This window comes from Lonchura striata, chromosome 1 (assembly GCF_046129695.1).
Source record: "Lonchura striata isolate bLonStr1 chromosome 1, bLonStr1.mat, whole genome shotgun sequence".
NCBI lineage: Eukaryota > Metazoa > Chordata > Aves > Passeriformes > Estrildidae > Lonchura > Lonchura striata.
In genome coordinates, this window is record NC_134603.1 from 106,935,213 (window position 1) to 106,950,640 (window position 15,428).

Sequence of the window (15,428 nt, forward strand, 5' to 3'; positions counted from 1 at the left end):
AAGTCAAGTCATGTCAATTTACAATACCCAGGATGTCTCCACAAGACATTTACACACAAAAAGCTTATGTGTGTGGTTTATTAAGGTTTTAGGTTTCAGCTGAATAGTTTTAGTTCTTTGTATATGCCAAGTGGAAGCCTCCTCTTTGGGATAGAAACTGATGTTTCACATGCATTTAAAAGTGAAAATGCCAGCCTAGAGCTCTGTTTTCCTGCTGTTGGTAATAATAAATGGAATGGACAATGAATAATGTTTAAAAGCTTCATTCTGCCAAATCTCAGCAGTAGACTACAAATTCATATTTTTCTGAAAATTTGTGGGGCAGGAAAGGAAAGTGTCATTACTATTTACGCCATCAGCTAATGGATATAATTACCTAACACTGATTGCAGGGACTAATCTCATGAGCCCCTTATTCTTGGCATTTGGGCTGCAAAATATTAATGAAAACATGTAACATTATTCACTTCCAATGATTTTCATAAATAACATTATGTGGCAGAGACCTGTATTATCTCTATGGAGTTGCAGAGATGTCACTCATCAAAGAGGGGAATTTTAGTGTGTAAATATTTGGGTTTCTAAGTTTTTAGCACTAGAGATTATGGGTAACACAGAGTCAATTACCCAGGGCAACAAAATTCAACTGTAAGACAAAAACCAATTCCTATTTGAGTTTGATGACTGACTTCTTGCAGTGGTTGTCTTGATCTTCTCTAAGGAGATAATTTCAAAAGATAAATCAAGGGGTAACTCCTCATTGACTATAAGTACATGACAAAAGCATGTTCTTGGTAGTGAAAGGTCCTTCTGTGTACCAGGGGATTGCAGCTTTAACTGTGTGATTCTATAAATTCTTCTGGGTGAAGCAGACATATAAGCATTACAGCAGAATTACATGCCACATTAGAGCCCACCACTGCTATGCACTAATCTGAGCTCTGGCACACAGAGTTGAGTGAATGATTTGAATCAGATTATCTGGCTAATTTCATGTCTACTTTTGTTTAGAAAAGTAATGTGATGGAAATTTGTCCCAATTTCCTTGGTTGAAATGCCTATTTTCCAATAGCAATCAGAAGTGTTCACATATGAATTACTGTGATGCGTGTCTGTTCACTGTTTGGACAATTGGGATAATGCCTGGATTTGGCTGCCATAAATAATTAAAATTAATTACAATTCTTTTTCTGCTTTTACAGTATTTATTTTGATACATCCTTCTTCGTAAAGAGTGCTGTAAAGAGTGCCAGCTCTCTATTTTGCCATGGTTGAGTGTTCAAAGGAAGCAAATATGTGTACAACAAAATTCTTTAAAAGTCTTTGCCTTCCAGTAACTATCTACCATTGTTCTGTTTCATTTGAAGATAACCTTTGGAGGCATGCCTTTTTCTGGCAAGCCAAGTTCTAACAGTAGGAAAAATTTCAAAGGCTGCATGGAGAGCATCAACTACAATGGCAATAATATCACTGACCTTGCCAAGAGGAAGAAATTGGAACCTTCAAATGTGGTAAGATCATTATTTCATGGTCATCTCCCTTCTGCTCCTCTTTCTGAAGAAGACTAGAAGGTGTTTTTTTTTGAGGGTGTGTAAATTATATTCTTGTGATATACTGCAATAATACAAAACACAAAGCAAATTATACCACAAATCCAAAGATCTTATTATGTGTACATTTGTGACTTAAAAAAATTATTATAATGTATGAGCATTTTATTTCTGGGGTCTTGTTTCATCTTCCACAAAATATCCTTTAGTGTAAGTCAGGTTGGGGGTTTTTTTGCTTGTTTTTTTTTAAAGAAAATCAACTGAAGCAGTAAGTGCTTTTTCCCTTTCTTCTCAAATTATAGTAGTCCAAAACCAGTGCAGACAAGATTTATTGTTAAATGAATTGCAGCTTTCTTGTGGCTTTTAAATCCTGGTAATATTCCATCCCTGCTGAGCTAGTTGGATTGCTTAGTGCAAAAGTCTTTGGATGAGAATGCTTCTGCAGTCTTTTCTGATACGTCTGAAAAACCTTAAGATATTATACTTGAAAATTATTATTTGCTTATTAAAATTACAGAGGTTTTTAACATTTTACTCTATTTTTGCTGTGGCTTAAGTGTTCATAGCTGCTTTCATGTTCAGACTTGTGTCTTTATGGGCAGGGTGATTAAGAAAGGACATACTTTAATTTCTGTGTTTTTAAAATTCTAAGTGTTTCTGAAAATGCTTGCTGGCATATAAAGGCAATGTAAGTAAGAAATAAATGTATTATTGCCATGAGTTTGAGATGGTTTGAATAACTTTTCAAGGCTTTCTTCTTTACAAGCTTATACACTTCACAGATTCCTGCTAATATGTAGGTTTACACAATTTCATTATCCTTTATGTAATAAATTGCAATGATATACATATGCAGTGATGATGTCATGCAAAGGATTAATCATCCTTGGACAGTAAAACTGAAGCTTTGTGTCATTGTATGACTAAATGGTCAAGAAAATCCAAAGGCAATCCAAAGGCAACCATGAGTATGTGATATTTACCTATACAAACCCAGTAATACAGCCTGATATCTATAAACTTTTCTACACATAAATTTCATCAGTATTGTCAAAGGTAAAGAATACAATATATATTCCATTTGGTAAGATTCCACTTTTAAAATGTTTTCAACCTAATTGAATTAACTCCTGAAACTAACTTTTTTATAATTTTTTCATAATTACATGACATTTCCTTCATGCAGGGCATTTTCAGCTTTAATGTAACCATGATTTTGAAAGACTAATGTCTGATTTTAAAAAGAATCTTTGTACAGGAGCAATCTTTCCATTTTGCTTAATCAAGAACACTGCAAGTTAGCAGGACATATTCTTAAAGCCTCCTTCTGAACAGATGTGTTGCTTAAGAAGTTCCTATAGTGCAAATCCTGTCCTTTAAAGTCCTGGTCTCTCAAAAGTGTGACATAGCAGACATGTAAAGTCTCTAATAAATCATATTTCTGATTGTTTCTTCCTTTTTTTTTTTCTTACTTTTAAAATTCTGCTGCCCATAACATGAAAGTAACCTCCACAGAAGAAGTTCTGGCAGTATTAGTGCCACATCAAGAGGTGATATGCCAGTTTAATTTGATGCTTCTGTTGATTTCCAATTCTGAGAATGACTAGAAAAATAGAAGTGACCTTTGTTTTCAGTAGAAATACTTAAATTGCTTCAGCTCTTCAAAAGCAAAATCAATTTTACACTAACTAAATCAACATAGATTTTTATGTTTTTACAAAACCAATTCTCTCCTAGTTTTTAGCCTGATTTAGCAAGAGAAATAGACTTTCTTGAGCCTATTGTTGTTGTTAAGCATGTTTATGATGATGGGCCTCAAGTAACTCAACAGCTCTATATAGGAGATTCTGTACAAACACGTTAACAGGAGACACACACCTTCCCCTTAAAAGGAATATAATGTGGCTGAATACAAGCAAAGTAATCAGTCTTGTGAAAAGTATTACAAGATAAATTCAGAGAAAAGAAGGATTTTAAAAGGTTGGGGAAAAAAAAGAAAATCATATTCCTAGATGAAGACAGTTGAATTTCAGAAGTCATGCAGTGAAAGGGACTTGACAAAATAATTATAAAAAATCAGGAGGCCCAGAAAATCAGAGATGATAATAAGATTATCTTTATTTTTCTCTGAACAAAATTAATTTTTAAAAAAATCATGTCTCATATACATACATGGTATGTATGCAACAAAAATTCACCACCAAGCACCATTTGCTTTTGTTGAAGTTTAAGGCTAAAAAGACAAAAGTATTTTAAATTTAAATAAAGTCCGATGGTGACTTAGAAACATATTTGATTTAGATTCAGAAGGTAAAGGGGAAAAATTATTTTAATTCTTTTTTGATGTTTAAGATGGTATTAGTGAATAGGGCATTGCCCCTACTATATGATCCATCCTGATTTAACAGGTAGTATAGTCTTAATAAACTTATTACCTGTCTTGTGCGAACTTCCTATTTGGCCAGTAGGTCTTTTAATTGGGAAAGGTATTTACAGTAGTATTTTACAGAAGGGATTATCTTTGAATGTGAATAGGCAAAATTGATTTATAAGTAAACATGAATTTAATTTGCCATACAGGTGAAAGATCACGGTGCACAGCTCAAGATACACAAATTAGGTTGTTTTCACCTTTTCCCTGCCAATGGAGTATGAAAAAGTCTCTAATAAGACCAAGAGTTTCAATGTAAATGCACAGTATAAATTTGACTTCCAGATGTCATTGCCCAGAAAACTGTTCAGCAAGTCACTCTGAGCCTACAAAAAATTATCTCATTCTCTTTGAAAAATGAAGAGGCTATTACAGAGACAAGCTGTAGGTTAACTCTAAACCTTGACCTAGAACTAGTGAACAAACTATTTAATATTGGCTGTACTTAAAAGAGGAGCCATCTTGTGAACTACAGTCATAGAAGGGATCAATAATCCAGTTCATATTAATCTGACTAGCTCAGTGGGGAAAATGCTAACTAGCAGGGAAATTAGAATTATGTGTTACTTTCCCAAGAAATTTTTAATGCAGATAGGTTTTTCATGGGAAATGCACTCACTGATGTGAAAAAGGATTTGAATGCATTCCATGCCATTAACATTAATAGGTGTTATGCATGCAAGTATCCAAGACATCAGGATGACAGGAGAGTGTCAATTGGATATAAAAGCCTTCTTGTAATGAGGAAATTGTTAGTTCATCTTGGTAACAAGGCAGCAAAAGGAAGGAACTCTTTAAAAGTCTAACAGAATGCTCTCTGAACACCTCTTAGTTGATATCTGTGACTAAAATGTGAGATGACATCTCAAAAAATGATGTAGCCTTCTGTGTCTACACAGGACTGCCCTAACTATGTAAGAGAAGTTGTTTCTATGCATAGGGTAACCATTACACTGAGGATGATAGCCAAGGCTTACAGAGAGTATTTCAGGCACTCTTAACCTCTTTTTTTATTGTATGTAAAATTTGTAATTTAAGCACAAGTATTCTGTAGCAAATTTGGAAATGTTTAGATTAAAACTACTCAAACAAATTAATTAACTATTTTGATTTCATGCCTTGTTGGTTAAAAGTGTAAAATTCAAAATCTCTAGGCAACTTCTAAATTTCATCACCGCCCCAAAAAAAAACCCAAAACAAAAAACAAACAAACAAACAAAAAATTGCAAAACCGTAAAAAACTATCCCAGAATTGACAAGCAGCTTAGCAGGGTCTTTACTCATAAAGTAGCTATAATTTCTCTCATCACATAGTTATCTAAAAGCTATCTTTGGTTGTGTCAGCTAGTTTTTTCGAATTCCTTGGATTTATTTTTTTTTTTAATCAGTGGAATTTGGGCACAGGAAAAGAATGTGATTTGTAATGCTGATATTTTTTATCATAAAATTTAGGAACAAATAGGAGGTCACTTTAAAGAAATCTCTAATTCCATATTACTGGAAACATCAGCATTCCTTAATTGATAATGGAGGCTGCCAACTTGATATGATAGTTACTACTAATTCTACTGGCCTTTAGAGGTAGACTCTTTACAACTTCTGATGTTCTGCAGGAAAAAGAGGCTGTTATGCAAAATAATCAAAGTATTTATCCTAGTGGTCAAGAAAATATTATTTTTATTCATTTGGGTTTTTTTACATTGAAATACAATATAGGAAGCTAAATATGCCAGACCATTTTTATCTCGCTATTACACATATAAACTGTTCTCTGATGTGATGTTCTTTTAAAAAGTGATGGGTTTGGACATTGGAAAATGAGTGCTAAAACTTGCTTATTGATGTCATCCATCATCTCCAATTGAATATAATTACTTCTTTAAAAAATTTACTTACGTCTTTCCAGCCACATATTTTCAGACACAAAGTTCCTATCTTGCTTCCAAATTCTCTATTTTCCCTCAAGATGAACTGTCAGATGCATTTATACACTATGAATACAGAAATGTGACATAAAATTCTAAATCAGGAAGTCAGTAATATGGAATTTAAAAGTAATTTTGCAAAAAAGATGATGACTGACTTCTACTGGGATTCTGAACACTGCTTAGGTAGACCACATCTCTAAATATCTATGTACCTCCAAAAATGTTGTTCAAGTCTTTTTTTTTTTTTTTTAATGTACAAATAAATATCAGAGGAATTGCTATCTTGATTTTAGTAATAATTTCTGTACTGGATCAGATAAAATTCTTTCTTCCCAAATAGAACAAAAATTGCCACATAATTTCCACCTGCAACAGTACATGAGAAAGCCTAACCATAGGACAGGATCCACTTTGCCACATATAACAGAAATTCTTCAGCAGAGAAAGGTTTCCTGTTTGCATTCATGCAGTAATAAATTCATTCTAGGCATAGATTATTACAAAGTATGATTTCTAAGGAAAAAAAAAAAATTGTAATACCCAACAAATATTACCAAATGGTAATATCCTACCAATTTGGTCTTTTGTTGTGAAAAATGACATGAGAAACAGAGAAAAATTTGTGTCCCTTATTCTGGTCTTGTTTACAGATATATTTTAAAGCCTTGTAGATCAACAGTTGACTGGATCTTTCTTTCAATTTCCTGAAGAATAATACTTTATAGAGTAGACACTGCAGTTTCCTTTACAGAAAATATTATTTACTATCCAAAAATATTGGTGTAGTTCATGATCATCTACTCTAAATTCTTCTGCTTCATTAATTGAAATGTCAGCATATGTAGTAACATGTAGTTGAAACCATAACAGAGAGGCTGACTGTTCAGGTATTATATATCATTACTTTGCAACATCATGTATTGGATTGATTGACATGTTGATATCAGGGTATTTTGAAATCTGCACTCATTTTTTATGCTGTTCTGTTACAGGTTTCTATGGGGATCTCAGACAAGCCCAAGTTTATCTATGATTAATTTCGTTATCTTTTAACTAGAAATAATAATTCTTTCATCTAAGCTTGACAGACTACACCTCTTCAGGGCTGACTGACTGTTATTTTGTGTATGTACAGTACAGTACAAAATATAATGGGGCAACTGCTAGGAAAAAAACCCCAGAAAAATCAGTAACTATTACAGTAGGAACAATAAAGATAACATTAATAGTACATATTTAGATGAAGTGTGCATTGATCACAGTAGACTCTAGGTTGAATGAAATCTAGAATACTTTTCTAGAGGTAGCTAGGAATTTAGTGGAATCTTACCATCTTGCTTTTTCTTTTTTTTCCTTTTTTCCTTTTTGTGTTTTACTTAGGGAAATTTAAGTTTTTCTTGTGTGGAGCCACACACAGTGCCTGTCTTTTTCAATGCCACCAGTTACCTTGAGGTTCCCGGTCGTCCAAGCCAAGACCTGTTTTCAGTCAGTTTCCTCTTCCGGACCTGGAACCCAAATGGGCTTCTTCTCTTCAGCCACTTTGCAGATGACCTGGGGAATGTTGAGATTGACATAAATGAGGGCAAGGTCAGCGTCCATATCAACGTCTCCCAAGTGAAGAAAAACCGGATAGACATCTCATCAGGTAAGTGTGTTTTGTGGTTTTTAAATTTGATATCATTTTGGTTGGTTTTGTTTAAAATCATTATGTACCTAAAGGTTGGAACCATGTTTTACAAAATTTAAAATTTATATTACAACTAAATTAAATCCTATACTGTTTCATTGAGTAAGAGGTATAAGAATGTTGAAATAGATTTAAAATAAAAATATATGAATGATCTTATTCTGTCAAGAAATCACCCCTTATCTATAAGGCAGCATTTCTTCTTTTTTCTTCCTTCCTTCTGTCTTGCAGTTTTCTCTGTGAAAATATTTTGTTTCAAAATAGGTGTGTACTCCCTTTCTAGGTGTAGTCTAATAATTAGACTGTTCCTAATATTTTCCAATAATTAGGGAATCTCATAAAAAAAAGAAATCCATTCATACCATTATTATTTGTATGGAATTTTTAGATATGCATAGCTGTCCTGCAAAAGCTTAGATTTATTTCAATGTTTTATTGTTATTTTGTTGCAACAGGCAATTCAATGCCTGTGAAATTAATTGTGTGTGTGAACATAGAAAAGGAAAATATGACATCTGCCAGCTAAGGCTGCAGAAAGAATGCTGTTGTTGTACAGTAAATATCACAGCAAACTTCTTTCTCCCTTCTTCTGCAGGGAATTTACAGATGTCATGATATCAGCCTACTGGGTTTTCTAGAAGTCAAAATAGTCTGCCTTTGGCACAAAGATTTCTGACTGTTGTGGTCCTATTGATGAAAAGTGCACAGTATTTTCATTGACTATTTTTAATAGCTGACAAAGGAGAATTTCACATAGTCAAGTGTGCAACCTTCTGCATGTGAAGGATATGAATAATTCTATAGGGTATTAATAGACTCTACTGGGAGGACTGCAGCCTGGCTGTCACAAAATATTAGACTAACTAAAACCACAGCCTCGATGAAAATCTGTTTTGCATTTCATATCTGCTGTATTTCTGCTGTCACCTGTAATAGCATATTTTACCAGTAGCAAGTGAAAGTCTTGTAGTATTTCTTCTATATGCTTCTCATAGTTTACAAACTTGCTTACATTACCAGCTTTAATGTCAGTTTTCAAGTTAACATGGGGGCCAGTACTTCATTCTGGGTCACAGTGTAAAGCTGGTTATAGTAGCAGTAGCTGTACTGACTGGTAGGACTCACGTGGGAGAGCTGTAAGGTGATGTGCAGGTGGAGAGTCTTGTTCCTTCACAGCTCTGCAGTTAAGGTGCTTATATGGAACAGAGTTCTGCTTTGTCTGGTTTTATTTGTCACAATTTCAACTGAATACCCTAAAGTTGTATGCACTGACTCAGGGCATTCTAACTTAGCAGGTACACATTTCAGCTAAACAGGAGAGTCTAGCCTCCTAATTTTTCAAATACAGATGAATTCCAACTTTTCTCACTGTAGCTGGGCACTGCTAACCTCTTTACCCAACTACTGCTTTATGAAGTGCCTCTTTATGACTAGGACAGATCAGACAGTAGAAGAAAATAGTTTTCTTGTTGACAGAACTTTCATACCTAATTCGTGTGAGCATTTTGTTTAAGGAGAGAAAGGCAGCTACAATTATATATATTTGGATGACACTTTGCACAAGTAAAAATGAAATAACTATGCATATACGTGCAGTGAATGAAGAGATACAATACTCTAAAATGATAAAATAAAAAGCAGGAATGCAAAATGTTTAACTTCTGTCTAAATACAGTGATCATAAGAGGTTCCATGCATGAAAACATTTAGATAATAATAGGTGATTCATTGGAATAATGAAGCAGACATTGCTTTGCATTTAAAATCAGAGAAATGGAGAGCTGCCATCAGGCAGTCTGTTCTTAGCAGTTTTGTTTCCCTCCCTTCCCCGCTGTCTGTTTCCCTCCCTTTCCCTTCCTTTGTTTCCCTCCCTTTCCCTCCCTTTGTTTCCCTCCCTTCCCTGCTGTCTGTTCAGTTTTTGTCAGAGATCCTTTTTCCATGGTGCTAGCAGGTCCCAGCTAGAGTCTCATTTCGTGTTATACTTTGGTCTTCAAAAAGGCACTTAATCGTTCCTTCATTTATTTAACTGCATGCCCTACCTGCTGGAGATTTCACTGTATTCAATTCTTCATTAAATTCTCTGTCTCTTGATCAATTTCATTCATCTATATTGGATGGATAAGTAATCTCATTACTTTATTCTTGGAAGATGTAAAAGAAAAATAATGCTGGTATTATTATTAAAATGGTCTTGTGTGTCTGAAACTTCTTCTCTCATTGTCTGGGGTTCAAAATTATCTTTAGTATGAGACAATCCTACTCTCTGTCATGCTTTAGTTACCTCTCTCATTCTATTGTTACTGGTTTTTTATAAAAAACACAGTTTATATTTGCAACAGAAGTTTCTAGAAAATTTTCTTAGATCACTTCTGGCTTCGGCAAAATACATTTTATTTTCTTCTGTGGTTAGGTTAAATACTGTTTACCTTGCTGCTTCTTTCATGCCTTCAGTCGCTTTCAAACCACCACCTCAACTTGACATATCTGATAATTACATCTATCCATATTATGAACATTTCATATGTATTTTACATAGGCTGAAAACAATTGGGGATGGTTGTATATACTGTAGTGTATAGTAGGTACGATTTTTGTGTTACAACTACAAAGCAACTGACTTTTGTGTTGATCTGGTAAACTAGAATTTTAGGTTTTAATTTACCTGTCCATAAGTTGTTCAAGAGTGACAATGACTAGTCCATGACTTGTCCTGGTCTTCAGAGAGGTAAAGGGTAGAGGCAATAAAGAGCAGGTAAAACAAAATAATAAATGTTTTACTGATGTCCATAACAAAATGTTACATGTAACAGAGTATTTTACATTAATATGCACATGAACTTTCAGTTTGTATTGCATATGAGAAGGACAAAGATGATTAGCCCTTGTAGTTAGACTTACTGCTTGATTTTCTTCCTGAGCAAATTATTTTCTTTTTTTCATCATCTTGTGACTTGTACTTTCAAAACATGTTTCTAAACAGTAAGAAATCTCTGCCCTGCCCAGCATTCTGTTAAGCATGCAGTAAGCACTGCTTAGCTGTGAACAGACTGGCAAAACTCTTGTGCAAAGTCAATAACTTTGATTTTGCTTTTTTCTTACATTAATCTCATTAAAATGCTACCACTATTTGATTGATGAGAGTTATATTAATAAACTTGCTGTTAGTAAGAGGGAAATCAAGCCTACTGAGAGCTGAAATAAAGATTTAATTAGAAGAAATAAGCTACTGACTGTGCAGAATTACACAGGTGAAATACTTAAAGCTTGTGTATAAATCAAGAGTTAAACGTCCTATTGACTTTTTCTCCACAAAGTAAACTTTGATTAATATCTTTACAATTGTGTATACCCCAGCATAGGGATTAATAATAGGAAAGAATCTCAGAAAGCAGTCAAGAGATTTATCTTTAGTGCTCTGTATATTTTTGGACTAAATTCTTTGTTTTGTCATTATGAGATTCAGGCAAACTTTCTAGAAATTGTTGGATTTACACAAGGGATTGATGGAAGCAATAGCTAGGCTGACAAGCTGCAAGAAAGATGTGATCTTGTTTTTAGAACTTTTTGAAAGCAGATTTCCAATATAGCCTTGCATATTAAAGGATTCTGATATTCTGCTGCAGTTTAAAAATAATTTAGTGTGAATACATACTAAGAACCTACTCAGTATTTGTAATATTGCAATTAGAATAAGTTGTTGATGAAGTTCTATTTATTTATAAGCTTCAACAACCAATGTCTTCTTTCTTGAGTACAGAAAAATCAGCAAGTGGAAAATGTCATGCTCCCATGTGTCTCTTGGCTATAAAAACTTTTTATGAAACTTTTCCAAAGCCATATGCAAATGGAGTTCAGTGCAGGGTTAAGCCACAGCCTGTGTTCTAGTTACCTCCTTTTCTTCCACTTAGTTTTATCTACCTGCTTCAGCAATTTAAACCCAAATTCCTTCTTAATGAAACCAAAGTTTTCTGATGCTTTCAACATAGGAAAAATGGGCAACATTAAAAAACACAAAGAGTATTGCTTTGCTCAAAGAAACAATAGTAATGTTCAAAACAACACTCCTGAGGCATCATCTAATGCCTTTACAATGTGTTTTTAAAGCAAACCTCAAATCCCTGTTTCAATATGAAATAGAACATTCTCTGTCTCTTGAGAAAAGGCTGGGTTTTCATGATGGCAGATACTAAAATAATCTCTTGATTTATCCTTTGTTTATTTTCTCACTCATTTTTTCATAGGCAATTTTGACCTTTCATATCTAAGCATTCTCTGCTCTACTTAAATACTAGATGGTCTATGAAGATCCCTTGGACTTTACCTTGCAGTACAGATGATAAGTCATTGCAAAAGGACATAATCTCCTTCAGCCCATAAGAAACAGAGAAATTTTCAGTGTTCAAAATGTCCTGATTTTCACTTGAATTCATCTGCTTGAAGCTTCTTTTTTCCTCCTCCAACTCTATTAGTTAACATCTTGTATTAGCTGCTGCTCAAAACTTCAGTTCTGTTATTCCTGTCAAGCATAAACTTATTAAAACTTGGGATATGAATATCTTTTTGTCATATTTATCTGTATTAAATAAATCAGCCTTCTCCTTGTGGAATCCCTGGGAAGCTTTCCATCCTTCTGTCTTTCTGCTAGATCTCAAGTCATCTGTATTGCAGTTCATTTATATTTTAGACCTTGAGTTAAGATAGAATCCTTCAGGTAATAAAATGTCTCTCTCTGACAGATCTAAAGTGGTACTCTTCCAGTGACAATTCCCTGGGGCACTTTATGTGGGAATCAAGAAGTATTTTTGCCTTGGTGGTTAAATGAAGGCTTAAATAGGGAATGTGTATACACAGAGCACAAGTGCACTTCTGGTGGGAAGATAAAATTTCCCACCAGGTCTTTCTCACATTACTGGTAGTAGATTGTACACTGACTGTTATTAAGTGAGGGAGATACCCCTGAGGAACTTGTCAGCATGATCAAGATGAGAGACAGAAATTCTGTCCATGAAAGACAGAATGATGACTTGGCATCAGACAAGTCTGAAATATTAGAAACTAGATAGCTAGGTTTGTCCCTCTGTTTCTCTTTGTATATTTTTGGTTATTAACGTTAAGCAGTGAATGCAGATACATTAATAGGCATTTGTGGGTTTGAATTTCACAAAACAGAGACACAGAAATACTTGTAGTAGTTATAGTTATTTTTACAACACATTTTCCCTGTAGTCTGGTTTAGCATCTCCATGCAGTAGACTCACACCAATCAGGTCAGGAAATAGAGTTCCTGATTGCAGGCTTTCTTTATCTGAGAAAACTGAGTTTAGTTCAGGGATTTGTGAATCCTGCCTCATCAGTCACTGATTTTCACTGGAGAGTTGCCTAAAAAGCACAAGCTATGCATTCTAAACCATAGATGGTACCTTTTTCAGATATTTCCCAGAGGACAATAGAACACTGTATTGGTTGCAATGACATTTTGCAAGGATTGAGAAACCAAAGAATCAATAAACCAGGGTGCTTTGATAAGCTTTCTCAATTTATACAGGAGGCTGACTTCCAGTTTACTCCTTTTGGTCTCATTTCCTCTGGGCTGTTGAATAGAGTTAGAGGGACCTTAGCTGATCACTATTTTAGCATGAAAGATAAGGCTTTTTACAACTACTGTTTGAACATTCACTGTGTTGCACTGAATTATTTCCAGATTAAACCCCTGAAATAGTCAGTGGTTAAATTATAATCATAACTTGCTGCTAGAAGAAGTGTAATTTTTGTGAGTAGATCTGAACAGAACTAGCTGGAAACATACCCTTCTAATTATTTTTTAATTCAGTAAGTTTGACAGGAAGTGGACTCAATTTTTTCTGCTTTGCATGTTGCCTTTTCTTACTACACCTGCATCAGGCATTGCTGGTCTGGTTCTAATCTGTGAAAATTTTGGTTTTGACTTTGATTAATGGAAGATAAGCCCCTTAGCTCTGAATGCTACAGAGGTGCCCAATATTTTGCAGTTACCTTAGGAACATAGATTTTTACTTTGGTGGATTCTCTGTTTGTATATTTTTGTTGAATGCAAAAAGAGCATGAAGAGACTTGTCTCTGAAGATAGGTTTATCAAGCCAAGGATGCTTATTTAAAACCAGAATCGCCTCTCAGATCAGAAAAATGGAGTTATTGGAACAGACGTTATAAAACATACTTAAATTTACATTTTAAACTCTTCCAGGATTTACATTGCTGTGGATATGTGTGAGGTTTTTTTTTTTTTTCATTATTACTTTCATTTTATTATAATAAAGAAATTAAGAAAAGGATACAATAGAGAGTGGAGCTATAGTTATATTTGTTGTGTTTATGCACAACCCAACAACAGTATTCCCAGGACACCACAAAATATTCATAATATAAAGGGAAATTAAAGGAGTGTTTTCTAATATCAGAAAGACTGCATATCCAAAATATTATATTCTTTCCCCCAATATGCTCGTTTGCCATCTTTGCCTCTTCAGGTGGTTCTCCATACAGGTGAACCTGTATGCTTCTCCATGCAGGTGGTTCTTGGAAAAAGCCCATTTCCAGGATTCCCACACCTATGTTGATCAAGGTTTGTCATAGATGGCAACATGATGGCATCCACACAATAATAAATTAAGCCAGGTCTTTCAGTAATGGCACAAATACCTTCCAGCACCATTTAAGCTTCCTAATTGTGGAAAAACATGGATTGCTGTTAATGACAGGATGTAGTGGTTCCTGTAAACTTTTCTGTCAGTGTTAGTATTGTTGGAGAAATGTGATGGGACTCTGTGCTGTCTTAGCTCTATAGTTTACCTTGTAGCAGATTTAATTTTTTATGCAAATGAGTCAGAAAAAGTGCAAAATCTATTTGAAGTGTGTTTTTTACTTTGCTTCTATTTGAGAGAGAAGTAGTTGACTAAGCGCATCTCGTGATAACCCAGCATATGATTAGCCATTTCTAATGACTTGAAGATATACTGCTGCTGCCTATTTAGTTTGGTAGTTATAATATTCTGTAAATGGCTATAAGTGGAGCAGCAGAAGGTAAAAGGAATGAAATCACTTTTTAAACAATAGCAGAAGTCATTGTAGGTATGCATATGTACCATTGTGCACATAGCCATGTGTCAGTCAGAGAGTTTACTCAGCTAATTTGCCAACTACGATGAGTAGGAAGTTCACAGAGAAATATTTGGTAAAAAATGTAATAACATTTGAATAGATTCAGGAGTCCCAGGGTGCTCCTTGTTTCATCTCAAGGTCCTGTTGCTATGACTGTCCCCACTGGACAGAGGCTGACTCATTTCTAGGATATCATCTTCCTACAGGATCAATAGTTTCTCTACAATCAGCATTGAGATCCAGGAATAGTTCAATAGTTAGGCTGTTCTGGAGTCCATTACAACCGACAGCAGGAACAAAAGAGTATGTCCTCCAACACATCCCTGTGAGAGTTTATCCTCTTACAGATTCTTATGCCCCTTCCTTCCACCCCTCCTGCCCCTCCTCCTTCTGCACACACAACATATTCTAGATGCAATTGCTTAAAATTGGCCATGAAGTAACCCTATTATTATTCACCACTTCATGGAGAGATGCCCACTTTTTGAGTCATTATATTCCCAAGGTGTCTGCGACCCAAAGAAGGACACAGGGTCAGGGGGAGAGCCAAGCTCTTGTGATAAGGCTGCTGTAGCTGTGGCCTTGTAATGTTAATGGCATGACAGGCAGGAGCTGTCACTGTTGCACAGAGTTTACACAGTGTGGGCATCTGGATGGACAGGGTGAAGCCCAAAAACGAGGGTACTGGTCCAGAG

At 34.8% G+C, this 15,428-nt stretch overlaps 1 protein-coding gene across 2 annotated transcripts in view; it reads left to right on the forward strand.

The window, feature by feature from the left end:
• The window catches only part of CNTNAP2 (contactin associated protein 2), a 1,054,227-nt gene that overhangs the window by 492,761 nt on the left and 546,038 nt on the right, over positions 1 to 15,428 (forward strand). For both annotated transcript variants that reach the window (XM_031503926.2, XM_077786381.1), the window contains 2 exons: positions 1,368 to 1,511; positions 7,290 to 7,554. In XM_031503926.2, coding sequence (XP_031359786.2) covers positions 1,368 to 1,511; positions 7,290 to 7,554 — 409 coding nt within the window. The remainder of the gene's footprint in view (positions 1 to 1,367; positions 1,512 to 7,289; positions 7,555 to 15,428) is intronic.